Raw genomic sequence first — 14,531 nt, forward strand, 5'->3', positions numbered from 1 at the left:
TTGCATGCTCAAGAATAGCAAGAAAGTGGGAAAGGGGCTCAGACAGGTTCAGTGAACTCCTGCTTGCCAGGTATGGTGACCAACAGAATGAAATCTTGCACACCAGAGGTGGGAGGGAAGTTGCAGTCATTATATAGGGATGAGGGAGGGTCCACTACAAAAACCAAGCATGGTGCATGTCTCAGGAGTTGCGGATGATGACCCAAGAGCCAGATGCTACATCCCCTTCTAAAACGTATGACACCCCATTAGCTACCTTCTATTCAGCTAAACTACAGTCCTACGAAAAGAGGGGAGCACTGGATTGTCTGAGATTGAATTTCTTCCAGAGGAAGAAGTGTACATTGTAGTTGAAATAGAGATGAATAAAGAAAGTTATTCTCACACGTACATTTCCCTTGCTTAAAACCCCCAGGATTTCCCGCCATACTGAGAATACAATCTGAAGATTTTACCATGTCTCTAATGCTCCTGCCCACCTCTCTAAACCCATTTTTTACCACTTAGCAAAGCTTGATACGAATCCTAACGCTACTTCTAACCCTAACCCTAACCCTAACCCTAACCCCTAACACTATTTCTTACCCTAACTCCAAGCCCTAACCCTTAACCACTAACCCTAACGCTAACCCCTAACACTATTTCTTTTTTTTTTTTCATTATATGAAGTTTATTTTCAAATTGGTTTCCATACAACACCCAGTGCTCATCCCAAAAGGTGCCCTCCTCAATACGCATCACCCACCCTTCCCTCCCTCCCACCCCCAATCAACCCTCAGTTTGTTCTCAGTTTTTAAGAGTCTCTTATGCTTTGGCTCTCTTCCATCTCTAACCTCTTTTTTTTTTTTTTCCTTCCCCTCCCCCATGGGTTTCAGTTAGTTTCTCAGGATCCACATAAGAGTGAAACCATATGGTATCTGTCTTTCTCTGTATGGCTTATTTCACTTAGCATAACACTCTCCGGTTCCATCTATGTTGCTATAAAGGGCCATATTTCATTCTTTCTCATTGCCAGGTAGTACTTCCTTGTGTATATAAACCACAATTTCTTTATCCATTCATCAGTTGATGGACATTTAGGCTCTTTCCATAATTTGGCTATTGTTGAGAGTGCTGCTATAAACATTGGGGTACAAGTGCCCCTATGTATCAGTACTCCTGTATCCCTTGGGTAAATTCCTAGCAGTGCTATTGCTGGGTCATAGGGTAGGTCTATTTTAAATTTTTTGAGGAACCTCCACACTGTTTTCCAGAGTGGTTGCACCAATTTGAATTCCCACCAACAGTGCAAGAGTGTTCCTGTTTCTCCACATCCTCGCCAGCATCTATAATCTCCTGATTTGTTCATTTTGGCCACTCTGACTGGCGGGAGGTGATATCTGAGTGTGGTTTTGATTTGTATTTCCCTGATGTGGAGCGACCCCTAACACTATTTCTAACCCTAACCCCAAGTCCTAACCCTTAACCCCTAACCCTAACACTAACCCCTAACACTATTTTTAACCCTAACCCTTAACCCCTAACCCTAACACTAATCCCTAACACTATTTCTAACCCTAACCCCAAACCCTAACCCTTAACCCCTAACTCTAACCCTAAGGGGCTTACCTTGTTTTTCATCTCTAAGAGATCACTGACCTATTTTTGCCCAATACATACAGTGTCTTGCAAACCATTGTTTTATGTACCTTGTCCTTTTATTGTTTCAGATGGGAGGGTGAATCTGATTTCTTTTATTCCATCTTGGTCTTTAGATATTATGGGTTACAGATAAGCTGGTCCTTCTTTATGAGTATGGATACCACTGGGATATTCAGTGAAAATCAACATATCAGACAATTTTTTTTTGTTTTATTAAATGTTTCCTTTTCAAATTGTTGCTTTTGCATGCTTAACTTAAAATTTGAAATCTCTGCAAATTTAATAATATACTTGTTATACACATTGTGGTTTTTCCTCTCTTAAAAAATAATATCTCATACAGGTATTTAATCTTCATTATAGAGTAATTTGTTATTTTTTGAACTGCCATTTTTATAATGAAAGGTAGCTATGTATTGCAGTAGCATTTTTTTTTTGGTTTTTCTTTAGAGACTGCAAAAAGGACGTTTCAAGAAAAGGGCATCTTGGCAGGAGAAAACAGGGGTTTTAAGCCTCATTTGACTTTTATGAAATTGTCCAAAGCACCATGGCTCCGGAAGAAGGTGAGTGGACAGTTTTATCCTAAGCCTTGTTTTGCCCACTACACCAGCCTTAATAAGCATGGTTGGGGCATGAGTGACATTTGCGGTCGTTTTTGACCCCCTACTACTCTTGGTCCTGGGATTCCAAGTGAGATTGTTTCCAGTTCCCAGGGATGCTGAGCTGGCTCACGAGACTCCATGCAGGCCATTACCCCTGTGCCCTCCTTTGCCTCTGTGGCTGTTAGCTGTATACTCTGACCCACGTTTCCTGCTGCTTTGTCTGTTGCCACATCTGCTCCGTTGAAGGGTGTTGAGGCAGGGCTGGGGCCCCATTTTACTGCTTTCTTTGCTTATGGTTGTTCACAGCCTGCTGCCCTCAAAGCTTCTTCCTCTGGCCTGCATGCCCTGGTGCTGCTCACTGGAACTGGGTTCTTCAAGGTGGGACAAGCTTTTTTACGCCCCTTTACGCATCTCTTTCAAGGGCTCCAGTAGACGACCTTGTGCATTGAGCAGTTGTTGCCATTAGGGCTTGGAACAGGTGTTCCATGGACTGGACAAGAGGGTAACTGAGGAGCCCCCATCCTCCCATCACTTAAAAGTACTTTTTCCTGACACGAGCTGAGGGACCGGTCTCTTGACCTCCCACATCTTAGGGTGACTTTCTGCCTTCTCACAGGTTGGAGTAACTTTTGGTTTTCTTCAGGATTCATGAGCTTTTCTCCTGGAATCCTAAGGGCACCTTTCATTGTTCTTCCCATTTCAGCCTAGGGAGCGTCTTATGCACATTTAGACATCTGACCTGCTCTAACATACCAGAGTTCTGGAGATGGCCATGCAGATTAATATTCCTTCCTACTCTCCATGACCCTTTGCTGCAGTTAAGACTGATTTGCAGCTTTATAAATGAAGGTCATGTTTATTAGTAAGTAGATCTCTTTTCTAAATTTGGCACATATTGTATTTAACGTCTTTTTGCTCAGAAGGTCTTTTCAGTCTTTTAGAACCTCTGTTTGGGTGATTGACCATCCTGTGGTTGTGAGGTTTTTACAAGCTATTGTGAATACTTTCTCAAAAAGATGTTTTTTTTTTCTTTTGGTGACTATGCCCCACATTCAGTAATAACTATATCAGGTACCATTCCTAAATATTTTAAGTAACAGATGTTGAAATTTGGACTAACAACCGTCAAAACTTGCAGACTGATGGTTTACTGTTTTTACTCATTATCTTTCTTGTTTTGCTTTCAAATGGATTGTCCTCTTGCCAGTGATTTCACACTTAATCACAGAATGACAAATCAGTGGTGAAGGTAATATCCATCATTTCAAAATGTTTCTGTGTCTTTACAGTTTTAGCTTTTACATGAGAGCACACAAGGACATTTATCAAAGGAGTGTTTCAGCTACTCTAGAATCTCAATTTCAACGTTTGAGGCTAAATTTAAATGATTCCTTGGCAGTTAATTTCCCCAAATCTGCTCCCTTATTTTATAGAAAAGGGATATGAGACTAACAAATGTTAAGTGGCTGAATGAGATCCTGCCCTCCATTTGCAGAGCCCTGCATGGAATCCATCTTATCTCTTTCCCAGGCTCATATTCTCTGCCCCCACTGGCCACATCCAGTTCATCCAAATTAATTTTTGTGTTTACGTGAGGAGCTCCCTGGTCCAAATCCTATTAAGTCAGCAGATATTTACTGAGTGCCTAGTACGTGCCAGACATTGGTGCTGGGCTCAGAGTTATGATCAAAATAGAAACAGTCCCTGCCTGAATGGTATATAAAATCTAAATCGGATTGTATTTTGTCTAGATTAGAAAGCGTAATCTTTAGAAAATAAATTGTTATTAAAATTTTTTTTTCTTACAGTTATTTATTTTTGAGAGACAGAGGGAGACAGAGCACAAGTAGGAGGGGCAGAGAGAGAAGGAGAGAGAGAAGGAGACAGAGAATCCAAAGCAGGATCCAGGCTCTGAGCTGTCAGCACAGAGCCCGACGCAGGGCTTGAACTCACAAACCGTGAGATCGTGACCTGAGCTGAAGTTGGATGCCCAACCTGACTGAGACACCCAGGTGCCCCTAGAAAATAAATTATGACTTTACTGTCTTTCAGACAGCCAGATGAGATTTTTTTCTTTTCAATAATGGAATGACTCTGTTCCTGTGTACTACTATGATGCCCAGTGTTCCTGAATGCTTAAGAATGTATATTTTAAACTGTGGGATTCATATGTCAACATTGAAGCTTGAAGATATCCACCCTCTAGCTTCAGATCTGGAGTTGTACCTAAAGACCTTGCTTTTGATGGTCAGGCAGTACCACAGGTGATTCTAATCAGATGGTCTGCAGAGTGGTTTAGTCTGAGACCTGCAGGTTTAAATAAATATCCAGCATTTTCTTTATGCAGCAAATCGTTTCTTCCACTGTAAAAGTTAAAGCCAGTATGAAAAGGTAGCGTGCATAAAAGTACACTTTTATTATGCTTTGTGGTTTGGAATACAGATTATTTGAAAATACGTGGTTCTTCAGTCTCTTTCTTCTTAATTTTTTTACATTTCCAAATATCTATTCTCCTTTCTCAGCACCAATTCTCTACCTGGTTTTTATTCTGGTTCAGTCATTTACAAGGCAATGGACATTGATAAAATCAGTAATGGAAAGCATTGCTAGTGTTCAGTGTTATTTAGATTGATAAAGAATAAAAGGAGGAAGAGAGAGGTAGGAAATAATAGGTTTCAATCACTCAAGTGTTATGAAGTTTGTCTTATTTCAAGTACTTTCTTTTATTTTAAAAGTTATTTTAATTGTAAAAGTATTAGATGAATATTTGGTCACTGTAAACAGTCCAAACACATGCAAACCTATGGAGTGAAATATATAATTTTTCTTTCATCACTATCTCATCACCGCCTTTTCCCCAATTTCTCTGTAGGTTACCACTACTAGTGGTATATCCTCTTGACTTTTTCTCTATACACTGCAAATATATAGATAGATAGGTGCAAATAACCTGCATATAGTTTCTTTAAAACAGAAATAAATATACATTATTTTGATTTATCATAATTTATTCTCCCCTTAATGAATAATTACATTAATGTCTGGGTTTTTTTTTTTTTTTTTTTTATCACAAACAGTGCTGCAGTGAGCATCCTTGTTCATTTTTCTTTGGGTAAATATGCCATTATTTCAAAGAACCAGTTTTTTGAAGTGGAATGTCAAGGTCAAAGGGCATTGTACATTTTAACTTTTTAAAAACACCACAAACAGTGGTCCTAATTTATACTTCCAACCATTTTGTATTAGAGGAACATTTGTTAGTGTATGCTTGAGGTAGAAGGACCATCAGGGATTTGAATGGTGGCTTGGTATGGCCCTTTGAGCTATACATTGAGCAATTCCTATAAAAAGTTAAAATATTTATATTCTTTAAGAGGTTCATGCTTCTGAAATTATCCTAAACAAATAATTTTTATTTAGATAAAATAGATATATAGCATTGTGTAAGTTTCAAGTGTACAACCTAATGATTTAGTATATGAATATATTACAAAATGATTACCGTAATAAGGTTAGTTAACACATCCATCACTTCCTATAGTTACCATTTTTGGTTGTTGTGAGAACTTTTACTACTCTCTTAGTAATTTCCAAATATATAATGTAGTATTTTTTAACAATATAGTTATTTTTAACTATTATCACCATGTTGTACATTATATCCATAGGACTTACTTATTTTATAACTAAGAAACAATTTAAAAGAAGAAATTCTTTATGTGTAAAGACGTTTACTGAACCACTATCTGTAATAGAGAAAAATTAGAAAAAGCTTCCATTACAGTGAGGGAATTTTTAAGTCGGTTATGGTATATCAATGATTTAAGAAGCTATTAAAATAGATACTTATAAAGACTGTGTTAATAGCACAAAAAAGGTAAATAACATGTAGAATGTAAACTATGATTAAGGTTGTATAAAGTAGTTCCTTGGGTTTGCCTTCAACACAGCTTAATGTAACTTCCTTGTATTTTGACGGTAAAATGTGGGTTCCTGCAATTGCTCTTTTAGCCCATAATTCTTCTGGTAGGTCAGTGAATACCTCTGATCTTAACGTCACCTGGAATATAGTAAATTTCTCTTGACACACACAGGATTTCTCTTGTGGTTTGTTGGGAGTTTGCTGAGGTTCTGAGGAAGAGTGGAGCCTTAGTGGGCTGATCATAGAAATGGTGATGGGCAAGTTAGATGTCTCATGACAATGAAGGGTAAGGCGAAGCCACCAGATGCAGAAAACTTGAAGGTTTTCCATCATCCTGAGGAGTGTTGTTTCTGGTATGGATAGGTGGTACGTAGTGAAAGTATCTAGAAAAGAGCTAATAGTATCTCCCACCAAGATGCTGTTCTGAAGGTTGGTGTACTCTTTATATTTCAGTGTGACCTGCTAGAAGGTCATCCGGAAATCACTTTGTGTAGTGAGTAGATACTGATATACTCCTAAGATACCGCTGTTATTACTGTAGACATGGTAATTATTGGTAAAAAGGGGTGTTCTGGGTGGACGGGTGCTCTGCATCATTATAGGCAGATTCTGAGGTAGTTAAGATTATCCATTCATTATTATCGACAGGAAGTATAACCAATTATTCTGTAATAGTACTTCAACTGGTATTTTTTTCACCATATACTGAATCATTTTTACAACTTAAAAAGCTGTTAATCCATACCACTGTGTGTGTGTGTGTGTGTGTGTGTGTGTGTGTGTGTGTGTGTATAAGCTGAAGCCATAATTGGTCTGTTCATGATGAAGATAACATATGTCACTGGTGTAAAAGATATGAACAGATCTCTGGTGCAGGGGATGAATGTTTACCACCACTGGAACGGTCATAGGATCTGCTATGAGGATTTCCCAGTGGTGTTTAGTGTTGGCTGCAGAAGTCCTAGGCTGTGGGGTGCCATCCTCTGATAGGCATCTATTTGTAGGTAATACCACTTAGTAGAATTAACCAAAAGTCCAGTGGGATAACCAGAAGTTCTGTAGATTGTGATCAGCATTTTGAAAATACAGAAACTCTTTTTCAAATTTCCTGGTTGGAACTTCCTCAGCTACAGCATGGCTTTCTGGTTCCCAAGCTCAGAAGTGAGTTCTCTTAATTTAGAATCTGAGAAACTTAAGATTTCCCTTGGCATTATATGTTTTTCTAACAGTAGGAGGCATTTAGTCAATGTGTTAGTTTTGCATATTCTTAGTTTCATGAAATTCTAGTCGGGTATATTGCATTAGAGACTATTGAAAATAGTTACTGTATATTTTAAAGGTAGTTTGATTATCATTGTGCTTTGAGAGTTGTAGTTTCTTTCATTAAATGAATGGAGCCTTAGAAAATCTTATTAAATTGCCATGTGTCCGAAATAGTAACTAAAATTCAAGTTCTCTGTGTAGTTTTCTTGGAATATATTTGTTTTATGTGGTTAGTCTGCAACTTTTTATATGCTTTTTATCCATGCTTTTAAGTCCATGCTTTTTATATGCCTTCTTTTGGATATATTTTTCTTACTGCGGAACCTCGTACTTCTGTGATTTAACCATTGCAAAAACTGGCTGGTTAGAAATGTGTGCTAACACTTGGTGGCAGAAGAAGACCAGTTTCAAATCAAAAAGTATCTTAATGCAGATCTAGATTCCTTAAGAAATAAATGTGATCTTTTCGTGGATAAATCTGTTTTTTTTAAGCATTAATTATTTTCTGGCCTTTTTAGATCCTTTTCCTGGCCTATGACTCTTTCAAATTACTAAGGTAGCACTAAACCAACAAAGCTACAGTTTGTAAGTTGGCACTTCCTTGTAGCAACTTTTCACAGAGTTAGACAGTGAGAGAACTTTAGAAGGAAAGAAATGGTCTCCTTTGAAATTGTTAGCTACAAATGTCACTTAGACTGGTTTGTTTTGAATGCAGGATTTGATATGCAGAAAGCATGGGCAAAGAAGTGGTTATCAGACCATAAGATGATGAGGCTGGGTGGGGGAAGCAGGGAGGAGAATACAGGTCAGTCATCATTAGAGATGGCAATGGGAAGTGGAAAAGAAGAGCGTATGGATGATGGTGGCACAATTAAGGGGGAAAACCCAGTCCCTGATTCAATATACAGGACCAGTTGTAGTACAGAATTTCTACGCTAGGTTGGCTGAATCCCAGCCTTCCTCTGCCAGGACCTTCTGCCGTTGTCTTTCCTCACCTACTGCCATTATTTACTCTTATGTATCTAGCAGGTAGCACATTTTCTCAGGATTTTGTTAAGTGGCTGGTATAATGTAGCTGCCACTGACTTTCCTGGTTCTGCACAATGATGTGCCTTTATAAACCATTTCAAAACTCAGGAGTGCTAGACTGTTCCTTCTCAAGGGAGTCTCTATAATAAATTTGGAACAGCACAAGTTTTCTTGTGTTACCTTTGTTGTTTAGCTCTGGACAAATCTTATAGTCTTTCTTGACCTTTGCTGACTCATAGAGTTACAATGCAACTCATTAGTCTTAATGGTTCTTGACTCCTGTGCTATTCTGAAATGTCTATATAGTAAGCATTTTGCCCAAAGAGGTGAATTTGGCTTCAAATAGAGATGTTTTTGTTTTGTTTTTTTAAAACCTCAGATAGATTTTCTCATATGCATGGAGGGAGGCTTTCTCCTACGCAGAAAGGAGAAAGGTCTTTAAGTGTAGGAAGGTGGCGGCAATTTAGATTTGGATCTCCCCATTTCTCCTCTTGGAACCATACAGAACAATAAAGATGACGGCAAAAATATCATGAACTGCATCTTCAGTGAAAGAGAAATCTGTAAAAAGCAACAGATGTGCAAATATGTCCAGAAACAACTGGAACTAGCAGGGCTTTCATGAGAAGCTGCTTCAGGTGGGGGAGATGGTAGAGGGAGAGGCAGGCCTATGGCTGATGGATCTCAGAAATGATCAGCAAATGTTCACTCCCAGAAGGTGAGGGCTCTACTGTAAGAAAGCATAGAAGATGTGGAAGGGGGCCCAGAGGAGGTGACTCTCAGGAAGCGTCACCTTCCAAAGGTTGGGGGGAGTCCCTCCAGCAGCAGCCAAGGAGCTCAGGGCTGGCAGCAGGGAGGTGGGCAGGCTCATCCTCACAATAGTCCATCCCTGTCTCAGAAGAGGAGGAAGCCCTGAGCATGGGAGCCTGCAAAACTGCCCTGCCACTCCCGTCACCTTGTCCCTGAAAGACTGCAAGACTGCAGGGATCAGCAAGCCTTTGTCATTCCAGACAAAAGCTTGTCTTAAAATGTCCATGGAATACTACGTGGCAATGAGAAAGAATGAAATATGGCCTTTTGTAGCCACATGGATGGAACTGGAGAGTGTTATGCTAAGTGAAATAAGTCATACAGAGAAAGACCATAGGTTTTCACTCTTATGTGGATCCTGAGAAACTTAACAGAAGACCATGGGGGAGGGGAAGGAAAAAAAAAGTTAGAGAGGGAGGGACCCAAACCTAAGAGACTCTTAAAAACTGAGAACAGGGGTGCCTGGGTGGCGCAGTCGGTTAAGCGTCTGACTTCAACCAGGTCACGATCTCGCGGTCCGTGAGTTCGAGCCCCGTGTCAGGCTCTGGGCTGATGGCTCAGAGCCTGGAGCCTGTTTCTGATTCTGTGTCTCCCTCTCTCTCTGCCCCTCCCCCGTTCATGCTCTGTCTCTCTCTGTCCCAAAAATAAATAAACGTTGAAAAAAAAAATTAAAAAAAAAAACTGAGAACAAACTGAGGGTTGATGTGGGGTCAGAGGGAGGGGAGGGTGGGTGATGGGTATTGAGGAGGGCACCTGTTGGGATGAGCACTGGGTGTTGTATGGAAACCAATTTGACACCCAATTTAAATTTCATATTTAAAACAAAAATGTCATTGGTACAAGGTAAAGCAGATTTCTTCAGTAACCGATTCCTGAATCTCCCAATGCCAAATGACTTAATTACTCGTGAGTTTTAGTTGGTTTTAAATTTCTTTGTACATCAGGTGCACTTAGACCTAAGGCTCATGTAGAATTCTTAGAATTTTCTTAATTAAAAATCAGTAAATAAACAAAACATAGCAACACACCTCTTTTTTTTTTCATGGTTTTTTAAAACTAAAAATTCAGTGAAATCTACTGAGATGGATTTAGAATTTCTTCTGAGATATTCTAGGTGCCATTAGTCAACTGTGTCATCTAGAGTGTGTCCAAGAGCACTATTTATAGCAAATGACTTCATTTATGTTTCTGATGGCATTTTTCAACTTCATGCTGTTGTGTTGTCTCTTTCCATATATTGAAAAAAAACCCTAAATAAGTTTGCAATTATTTAACAACCGAAAATGATACCTACACAGGTAAACTGAATGTTCATTTGAAACTGTTTAGCACTTTATACATCTTTAAGGTTGAAACATATAGAGAATTACAGACAGAAAGCTGAATTATTTTAAGGAAGGATTCTAGGAATTGACTAATGTCAGAGTAATAAATGATATACCTGATTGATCCTAATACTGTTAAAGATTTTGAAAACGTTGAGAACTCTAGAAGAAATGATACAGTCAACATAGTTTTAAGTCTGTGCAAAGTGGAATGGAGACTTGAAGGAAGTATTTCCATGAACATTTCTTGAAATTGTTCTCTCAGAATATCCCCCAGGGTTTTATGTGAGGCAACGATTCTGTCTTGAAGTCAATGTTAGAAGTGAGGGGTTAAATACAGTTAATCTGATTCCTTATTCCACCACTTCTTAGGATTTTTAAACTGGCAACATTTATTGTGAAGCTCAAGAGCTTACAGCAACAAACCGTTGTTTTCTGCTCAGAAACATGGGTCAGGTGTGGCTCTACTCCACGGCATCTTTACAGAGGACCTTGGCTGGGCAGCCTCCCTGTAGGACCTTGCTGGTCTTTTGACAGAAGGAAACAGGAGATGCCAAATCATAGGCTGATTTTTATTAAAAAAAATTTTTTTAATGTTTATTCTTTAGAGAGAGAGAGAGACAGAGCATGAGCAGGGGAGGGACAGAGTGAGAGAGGGACACAGAATCCAAAGCGGGCTCCAGGCTCCGAGCTGTCAGCACAGAGCCTGATGCGGGGCTCGAACTCACGAGCCGTGAGATCATGACCTGAGCCAAAGTCGGATGAGCCACCCAGGCACCCCATAGGCCAATTTTTAAAGCTCAGAAGTGACGCACATCATTTCTGCTCATATCTTACTGGCCAAAGCAAGTCACATGATCCCTTCTGAGTTCAACAAAGCAGGATGTATAATGTACATTCAGGAAAGGACACCACAAGGAGGGGCAGTGAATATCAGCATTGTTTCCCAAATGTACTTGACTAGCAAGTTTTTTTTTTTTTTTTTTTTTCCATTGGCCGTCTTGTGACACTTGTGTTTGGCAGAACATGGGTTTAGGAAATGTTGGTCTTAATAATGTAGGCCTAAATGATATTTTTGCTTCGAACATCCAGATTCAGTGGGCATTTTTACTTATTTTCTTGCATTTGTACTCATAGACAAAGTTCTGATTTAATTATAATTTAAGAAACAGAGTTTTAGAACTGGTATTAAAATATGCAATAACAAAGTATTCAAGGTAATTAGAATTGCATGGGTTTAGCTTCACTACATTAAAATATAAATGTTCTGTCTATCTCAACTATTACTGTTAGTGTTGGAAAAAAAACTTCTATTTTATTTAAAAATTTTTTTGTACTATTTATTTTTAAATTTATATCTAAGTTAGCATATAGTGGAATAATGATTTCAGGAGTAGAATCCAGTGATTCATCCTTTACATATAACACCCAGTGTTCATCCCAACAAGTGTCTTCCTTAATGCCCCTTGCCCATTTAGCCCATCCCCCCCACCACAACCCCTCCAGCAACCCTCAGTTTGTTGTCTATATTTAAAAGTCTCTTATGTTTTGTCCTCCTCCCTGTTTTTATATTATTTTTGCTTCCCTTCCCCTATGTTCATCTGTTTTGTATCTTAAATTCCACATATGAATGAAGTCATATGACATTTATCTTTCTCTGACTAATTTCACCTAGCATAATCCAATGTAGTTCCATCCATGTTGTTGCAAATGGCAAGATTTCATTCTTTTTGATTGCCGAGTAATACTCCATTGTATATATATACCACATCTTCTTTATCCATTCATCTATTGATGGACACTTGGGTTCCTTCCATACTTTGGCTATTGTTGATAGCACTGCTATAAACATTGGGGTGTATGTGCTCCTTTGAAACAGCACACCTGTATCGTTTGGATAAATACCTAGTAGTGCAATTGCTGGGTCATCAGATAGTTCTATTTTTAATTTTTTGAGGAACCTCCATACTGTTTTCCACAGTGGCTGCACCCGTTTGCATTGCCACCAGCAGTGCAAAAGAGATTCTCTTCCTTCACATCCTTGCCAACATCTGTTGTTCCCTTAGTTGCTGATTTTAGCTATTCTGACTGCTGTGACTGGTGGTATCTCATTGTGGTTTTGATTTATATTTCTTTGATAATGAGTGATGTTGAGCATTTTTTCACGTGTCTGTTAGCCATCTGGATGTCTTCTTTGGAGAAATGTCCATTCATGTCTTTTGCCCATTTCTTCACTTGATTGTTTTTTGGGTGTTGAGTTTGATAAGTTCTTTACAGATTTTGGATAGTCACCCTTTATCTGATATGTCATTTGCAAATATCTTCTCCCATTCCATCGATTGCCTTTTAGTTTTGCTGATTATTTCCTTCACCGTGCAGAAACTTTTTATCTTGATGAGATCCCAGTAGTTCATTTTTTCATTTGTTTCTCTTGCCTCTGAAGTCAATGTTGAATAAGGAGTTGCTATGGCTGAGGTCAAAGAGGGTTTTGCCTGTTTTCTCCTCTAGGATTTTGATGGCTTCCTGTCTTACATTTAGGTCTTTCACCCATTTTGAGTTTATTTTTGTGTATGGTGTAAGAAAGTGGTCCAGGTTCATTCTTCTGCATGTCGCTGTCCAGTTTTCCCAGCACCATTTGCTGAAGAGACTGTCTTTATTCCACTGAATATTCTTTCCTGCTTTGTCAAAGATTAGCTGGCCATATTTTTGTGGGCCCGTTTCCGGGTTCTCTATTGTGTTCCACTGATCTGTGTGTCTGTTTTGTGATCTGTGTGTTGTGTGTCTTGATGATTACAGCTTTATAATACATTTTGAAGTCTGGGATTGTGATGCTTCCAGCTTTGTTTTTCTTTTTCAGGATTGCTTTGGCGATTCGGGGTCTTTTGTGGTTCCATACAAATTTTAGGATTATGTGTTCTAGCTCTGTGAAGAATGCTGGTGTTATTTTGATAGGAATTGCACTGAATATGTAGATTGCTTTGGGTAGTGTTGACATTTTAACAATATTTGTTCTTCCAAACCATGAGTATGGAATATTTTTCCATTTTTTTGTGTCTTCTTCAGTTTCTTTCATAAACTTTCTATAGTTTTCACCAAATAGATTTTTCACCTCTTTGGTTAGGTTCATTGCTAGGTATTTTATTGTTTTTGGTACAATTTTAAATGGATTGATTCCTTGATTTCCCTTTCTGCTACTTCATTATTGGTGTATAGGAATGCAACTGATTTCTGTGCATTGATTTTATATCCTGTGAATTTGCTGAATTCATGGATCGTGTCTAGGAGTTTTTTGGTAGAATATTATGGGTTTTCCATATAGAGTATCATGTCATCTGCAAAGAGTGAAAGTTTGACTTCTCCTTGCCGATTTGGATGCCTTTTATTTCTTTGTATTGTCTGATGGCTGAGGCTAAGACTTCAATACTAAGTTGAATAACAGTGGTGAGAGTGGACATCACTGTCATGTTCCTGATCATAGGGGAAAAGCTCAGTTTTTCCTCATTAAAGATTATATTAGTGGTGGGTCTTTTGTGTATGGCTTTTATGATCTTGAGGTATGATGCTTCCATTCCTACTTTCTTGAGGGTATTTATCAAGAAAGGATGCTGTATTTTATCAAATGCTTTCTCTGCATCTATTGAGAGGATCATATGGTTCTTGTTCTTTCTTTTATTAATGTGGTGTACCACATTGATTTGCAGATACTGAGCCAGCCCTGCATCCCAGGTATAAATCCCACTTGATTGTGGTGAATAATTCTTTTAATGTATTGTTGAATCTGTTTGGTTAGTATTTTGTTGAGAATTTTTGTATCTATGTTCATCAGGGAAATTGGTCTATAGTTCTTATTTTTTGTGGGGTCTTTGTCTGGTTTTGGAATCAAGGTAATGCTGGCCTCATAGAATGAGTTTGGAAGTTTTCCTTCCACTTGTATTTTTT

At 38.6% G+C, this 14,531-nt stretch overlaps 1 protein-coding gene across 8 annotated transcripts in view; it reads left to right on the forward strand.

Moving 5' to 3' along the window:
- Nucleotides 1-14,531, forward strand: part of AKAP7 (A-kinase anchoring protein 7) — a 156,761-nt gene that overhangs the window by 55,290 nt on the left and 86,940 nt on the right. For all 8 annotated transcript variants that reach the window (XM_023254370.2, XM_023254372.2, XM_023254371.2 and 5 more), the window contains one exon: nt 2,092-2,204. In XM_023254370.2, the coding sequence (XP_023110138.1) occupies nt 2,092-2,204 (113 nt within the window). The remainder of the gene's footprint in view (nt 1-2,091; nt 2,205-14,531) is intronic.

The sequence above is a fragment of the Felis catus genome, chromosome B2, assembly GCF_018350175.1.
Source record: "Felis catus isolate Fca126 chromosome B2, F.catus_Fca126_mat1.0, whole genome shotgun sequence".
Classification (NCBI taxonomy): domain Eukaryota; kingdom Metazoa; phylum Chordata; class Mammalia; order Carnivora; family Felidae; genus Felis; species Felis catus.